Below are 6,709 nucleotides of genomic sequence, written 5' to 3'. Positions count from 1 at the left end.
TTCCCTAGCCGTTCCACGCAGTTTTTACTTTGAACTCAACACAACATTCACATGTTATGCCGAAGTGAGGACGTTGTACCGTCAGAAACGGTTAACGCATCGAGCTATCAGCGAAAATCTCATAAGAATATAAATTACGTTTTTTCGGCAACGTTTTATCACATATCGCCGTAGTGACATCTTAACTCCTTAACAAATGCAATAACAACCTCGAGAAACTTCACCCCGGCATCCTGGGGTCGTAAGATTGAAGGTAAACGCGGGCTCTTTTTTGACCACGGCTAGGCGGGTTACCTCACCTACCTGGGGTCCCCCGCTTCCATGTAAACGGGCTCTTGGTGTATTTCGCCAATGATATCTGTTTAACGGGTCCAGTGCTTTTTAATTGTCCTGTCCGAAACTATAGTTTTTGTTTTCATCTTTTCCTTATCACGGTATAAACTATTCGTATTAGCCAATTTCACGTGAGTTGTCAAACACCCATGAGAGTCATTCATACGCGATTTCCATTGATTAGTATAATATGTGATCTTCCCCTCTATAACTTGAACAGGTTAATAACTAAATCCTTTCCACTCAATTTGCCGTTATCATTTATTGACGAGCAGGTGGTTTTTATGATGACTAAGCTTTTCCTGAAGATGACGTTTCTTTGGTATGTTAATTATCGATTATACAACTTTATAAATGTGAAGCATTTATATAATTTTCTTTTTTTTTGTACTTTAATTTTGTTTATGGTATCATTTTTCCTCTGTTATTGGAAACTCGTTCCTGACAGCTTAATCTTCATTTTTTTATGGTCTTACTATAAGGTGGAAGTGCATATGGGCAGAGTAAGAGCTTTTGCTTTGCTTTTTACCTGCACTTGGTCATCAACATTCGTCTATTTTCCGCCAAACAACAGTTGTCTTCAATAGCATGTTTTTTAACGGCGACATCAACAGCTGCCGGCGCTTTTCATAAATTTCTCATATTACAACAAAAATGGCATTTGTTGAAACTTAACGAATAGTGTTACGGTTATTTGACTCGGAAACCAGGCGGCAATTGATTACTTTCAGACCTTTTGGATGAAAGTGAACGAGAGACCATGAAGTTGAGTCACATAAACATGTTGAAAGGCTGTTGACGGCGGAATAAGCTAACAAGCTAATTATGATGACCGACTAATGAACACCTGTTTCAAAAGAGATTGCAACAGGAGTAATATACAACTACAGCGAAAAGTTCTGAAGTTTCTTATTTGGGTTTGTTTTGTTTCTTTTAAATTTTTTTTTCGGTGGCCGTTTGTCCGATGTGTTCTGCACCATCTGTTTGGTTGGTTGGAGACATATGCCTGAGTATAGAAAAGTGTTCTTGAAAATATCACTTAGAAAAGAGACATGTATTTTGTCAAAATGGAACTCATCAGCTCCCAGCTTGACGATGTCGTTTTTTTAACAGCTAAAATTTGCCTCTTAGTTTTCCACTTAGATGCATTTTAGTTTATGCCGCTTTCAGATTTAGAGAGACTGTTTACAATGTGGAAAATGAACTAAAGGTTCTAATCCGTGAACCCCCCAAGCCACTTCGACCGGTAGAACTAAGATAACAGTCAACATGGTGTCATCAGCGCAAAATATTACCCGTGGTCCAGGTTTTTATTAGCTCTACATACTGGATGTTACCCTAAAATGGTGCATCAGATAAATGTTAACAGGGATGGAATGCCAAAAAAATTACTTGGAGACCAATGCCCTGCTGTTTGGAACACAAGAATAAGCTATCAACTGACGTGGCTCTCAGGACTAAACATTTTCTTATCTATAACTGCAGTCCTGGGAAATGCTCTGATCTTGGTCGCGCCGTCCAAAATGCTGTTACGCTGCCTATTGACAACTGATCTTTTGGTCGGGCTCTTGTCGCAGCCCATGTATGCTGCTTACGAAATGAGTTTGTTAAATGGAAGTTTGGGAAGGTGTCGTCTTACTTTTTTTTAACAGTTTTATAGCAGGCGATATCTTAAGTGGAGTATCCTTGTTTACATCGACAGCGATAAGCTTGGATAGGCTTCTTTCGCTATTACTGGGACTGAAGTATAAACTAGTCGTAACTTTGAAACGAGCACTTTTCATTGTCACTATAATTTGGATCGTAGGAGTTGTATGTTCTGCACTGTACTTATGGAACGACCAGATACCTTTAACGTATGCGTACGTTTGCACATGGATCTGTTTAGCAATCTCAGTTTTTTCTTACACAACAATTTTCGTCACCCTCCGATTTCGGCAAACACAAGTTCAAGACCTTATTAACCAACACGCGAGCCCAACAAGTCCAATGAACATAGCTCCATATAGAAGAGCAGTGTTCAGTGCACTTTGGCTACAGATAACCTTAGTGTGTTGTTACCTGCCACACGGAATCATGTCGGCTTTGCTGCGTCACAGTGAAGAATCTGCTGGTGCCTCTTTCAAAAGACATTGTACAGTAACTCTTGTTTTCACAAATTCGACTCTCACACCCGTTTATCCATTTCTTGACGATCAGGGAAGTTCGAAAAGCTGTCAGAGAAACAATCAGAAATCTTCTGAATATTCAGTGAAAACTCAGAGATGCACAATCCATAAGCAAAAGGCCCGTAGGGAGGAGGGGTGCTACGGAAACGAATGCACCCTCACACGGGGTGCGAAAGTCTGTTTATTAGCTACCAGCGATCAAAAGAAGTAAGATATAACATAAAAGTTAAAAGCAAAGTAGTTTGTAGTGTGAAATGGAACCTAATTGAATGAACCTTTTTCATTTTAATTCGTACGGAATGCAGTCTCGTGCGACACAATTTTTAAAAATTTTTCCGGAGGGAATACCGCTAGACGTCTCTTGAATCCCTCACCTCCTATGCTCGTCAATAGGCTCCTTCGGCCCTCAAAAACACCCCCGCAAAATACGTGTAAAAACCTTTCTAAGAGTCTGAGCAAGAATGCAAGAATTACGCACAGCTAGTAACTCTTTACACTCATAATTCTGTTCCATCAAAGCACATCAGTGATGTCAGCTGTCACCTCTTCACTCTCCACCTCCCTTAATAAAACTTCGCCTTTCACTTTCCCTGGATAAAGTCCATTTCGAAAGTGGTGCAAAGAAGAATAGCCAAGTTATGAAAGAAAGGGAAAATTTGCATTTAAAGACTTGACAAAGGAGGCGTAAGTTGTTTAATGTCGCTCTTAAATTGACTACAATCAAAATGAATGTGATTGGTTGATTTAAACTACACTTCTCAATGTGATTGGCTCCGATAATTAACTGTGCGATAACAACTTGGCAAATAAATAAGTCAATAATAGGTTTTTAAAGCAATCATAATCAAGGAAATGGTAATTTTTATGATTAAGAAAGTTATAAAACGTAAGCCATCGTTATATTAGGAACGTCCAAACTTTACTTTGGTCTTTCCCTTACCAGTAATGATGACCTCCGTTGATTCTCGAGATTTCAATCAACGACAACGTTGAGTTAGTTCAGGTTTCCTGCGTCATGGACGATCAGAATTCACAAACAAGTATTTCTTCGATTTACACGCCAAAAACCGATAGTAATATTGAATAAAGATGTATTCCTAAAACTAGAGGGGCTGGCTAGAAAAACATGAAAAAAAAAAACCGGTTAGACATTGCCGATATAAAGATTGGCACGCGTTTGGGAATAAAATAGATAAGAAATGTTTGTCTCCAGGGGGTCCGCGATTACCCGATTCTGTTCCAAAATACGAATCGAATATCATAGGATGTTTGCTTTGGTTTCCACCGCCATGAAAGCTAATACTGTCTGCATTCGTGTTAATTAAATAATATCAGGAATTTTAAAATGTTTTAAGACGCTAAAATTGCGCCTAATTAAGACGAATAAGCTACTATTTCATCAATACAAATGAAGCCCCTGATTTGTGCTGTTTACTGAAATATTCAACGGTGGTTCTGAGGGGTATAATTTAAATTTGTTTTTAAAAGAGAGTGTAACCAAATTTAATAGTGTAATTAAATTTAATTAAAATTCCATTAAGAGCAGAGCTTCTCAAATTCACCTGCTCTTAGACAAACAATCTGATAATGGCATGTTTGAGCTTAAAAATTGCGCGGAGACCATTAAGCAGATAGCACACAGTGATCGTGATGTATAACTCCAAATTGAGTATACAAAAACTCATTAAGTCATTTCTGTTGCTCGAATCATGAAGATTTACCGGAACATGTCTGAAGATGGCAAGGAGGAAACTTACGGGCGGTTGTTTTGCTCTCAGGAATTAACTACAGGAATACACGGCTATTTGATATTTCTTTCGGTGTTCAATTTCTTGCTGGCCATCTGTTCATCTCTGGGTAATATTCTGATCCTGATTGCCCTTCATAAAGAGACATCTCTTCACCCGCCGTCCAAACTGTTTCTCCGATCCCTGGCTACAACTGATCTCCTCGTTGGTGTCATTTCTGAGCCTCTAACCATCACGTACTGGATTTCAGCGGTGAGAAAACGATGGGATGAATGTTATATAACATTTTTCACCAGTATCATTGTGGGATATCTCCTCTGTGGCATTTCTTTGTTAACACTGACTGCAATAAGCGTGGACAGACTTCTTGCTCTGTCATTGAAGCTGAGATATAAACAAATTGTGACGCTGAACAGGGCACGAGCAATCGTTCTTGTATTCTGGATATTTTGCATTGTGTGCTCCGTGATGCATGCGCATAATTCTCGTATAACAACATGGTACACCCACATAACAATACTTGTTTGTTTCCTAACCTCAGTTTCGTCTTACACGACGATTTTTTGGAAACTCCACCGCCATGAAACTCAGGTACGTGGCAACATTATCCAACCTGAGCGATCAAACATCTCAAGTTCAGGGCCACTGAACATTTCTCAATATAGGAAGGGAGTGTTCAGTGTAATGTGCCTGCAGTTAGCAGTTGCTGTTTGTTATTTTCCACATGGTATAACTACAGCTTTGTGGACCTATAGTGGACAGTCGTCGGCTACTATTGTACTCAGACAATTTACAGTAACTCTAGTTTACGTAAATTCAACACTAAACCCGTTGCTTTACTGCTGGAAGATCAGAGAAGTGAGGCAATCAGTTAAAGAAATAATCAGAGAAACACTTTGCTGCCCACAAGTTACAAGGCTGGAGCCTTGAAGAGCTTATAGTTAGCTTATAAAATTGATGATGGCTTAAGCTTTTCTTAGATATCGGCACACTTTAGGTAAAAGAGATTCTTCCTTCTGTAAAATTTCCAGTTCTTTCGATGCCTTCTTTCAATACGATTGAAACAGCCTTCATTCGGAGATAACAGTCTGAAACAATATTAATTTCCGGCATTAATTTGACTTATTTTGCGCAAGCAGTGACTGTCAAAAAGAACAGATGCCGTATGAAAAAATAGACAATTATTATTTCGATATAATAATATAGTATAATAAAGGCTAATTGTTCCGTTTTTTTAATTGTGGTCTCTGCCAACCACAATTCCTTTTTTTTTGCTAATTTTGGTGGATAGACTGAGTTTGTCTCGACAAAACTTGAATTGTAAAACCCACACCTCTTGCAAAACGTGCGGTGAACATATCTCCCAGTGTTGCTGTCTACTTATAATTTCTGACCAAGATTTTAATCTATAGGGCAAAAACCCTTGGGTCTTCTTACGACCATTTCCCTGAATTGCTCTTAAAAACGCGAGGCAGCTACTTCGAAATTTAGCGCTCCTGCTATAATTACCTTGCGCGAGGTGATTATAGCAAGGTATGATGCAACCCTCGACCAATCTGAGTGTCAGAATTTCCACCAAACCGTGGAAATTATTTTTAAAACCAGAGAACATTGCTTTAAAGAAAGTCAAGAAAAGCAATTCCCCTTTCCCCATAATGTATTCGAGGTAGAAAAGCTTTTCATACAAATTAGTGAAAAACATTTTGATATTAGACGAGGCCGCAGTTGAGCAAAACGCGAATACTAGCGCAATCTATCATACAGGGATTGATGAAATAACAGTATTTGTCCTGCTTCGAAAACATGACAACTTTACCTAGTGCAGTTGGCGTATTGTTATCCTGAGAAGATATCATTGTTATTATGGTGACTATGTTTACCAATATTGCGGTGAAATATGGCGGTGAAACTTTCCACGACGGTTTCCTTTTTTAAACTTACCAATGTTACTAAGATTGAATTCAACTCTTTTAATGGAAAGACATCTTTTTTACAAGCAATTGTTTTGTTTTCGTGTCAGAAATTAAAGCAGTTTTCTTGCAGGTAATCTCTTCATTCGGCTTTGTTAAAATGTGTTTTAAAGTGGTATTTTATCTAAACATAATAGCTATAAAATAAACAGAACTTTACAGGTCTGCACTTGGATAAGAAATTATCTTCCCCCGTGGATGATAGATATGATTAGTTCTCTTCACTCACTCTGAGAGGTATTATTAACATTCGTGGTTGAATTTCAAATCCAAGCACTGCACGTAATATGCCCTTTTTTCCATCAGCTAGGTATATATCTAAATTAGCTGTGTCAATTATGGGAAAGAAGAGCTGCTCTTTTACATCTTGCTCTTATTCGTCATATTGATGAAGCAAATTAAGATTGTTTAGCAATATCATCTACAAATGACTGACGGCTTGAGTCAAAAATTGGTATAAAAAAAAGGATTTTGGTATTAGCTCTAACTA

At 38.3% G+C, this 6,709-nt stretch overlaps 1 protein-coding gene across 1 annotated transcript; it reads left to right on the top strand.

The window, feature by feature from the left end:
- Nucleotides 1-4,210: 4,210 nt before the first annotated feature.
- Nucleotides 4,211-5,179, top strand: LOC131770250 (melanocortin receptor 4-like). Its single transcript, XM_059085968.2, has one exon. It carries the CDS (start codon nt 4,211-4,213, stop codon nt 5,177-5,179), a length of 969 nt encoding a protein of 322 aa, XP_058941951.2.
- The last annotated feature ends 1,530 nt before the right edge of the window (nt 5,180-6,709 follow it).

The sequence above is a fragment of the Pocillopora verrucosa genome, chromosome 7 (genome assembly GCF_036669915.1).
Source record: "Pocillopora verrucosa isolate sample1 chromosome 7, ASM3666991v2, whole genome shotgun sequence".
Lineage (NCBI taxonomy): Eukaryota > Metazoa > Cnidaria > Anthozoa > Scleractinia > Pocilloporidae > Pocillopora > Pocillopora verrucosa.
This window is presented reverse-complemented; position numbering and strand designations above follow the sequence as displayed.

Excerpts from the sequence above, each read along its gene's own strand:
- LOC131770250 (XM_059085968.2), top strand. The coding sequence starts at position 4,211 with ATGAAGATTTACCGGAACATGTCTGAAGATGGCAAGGAGGAAACTTAC.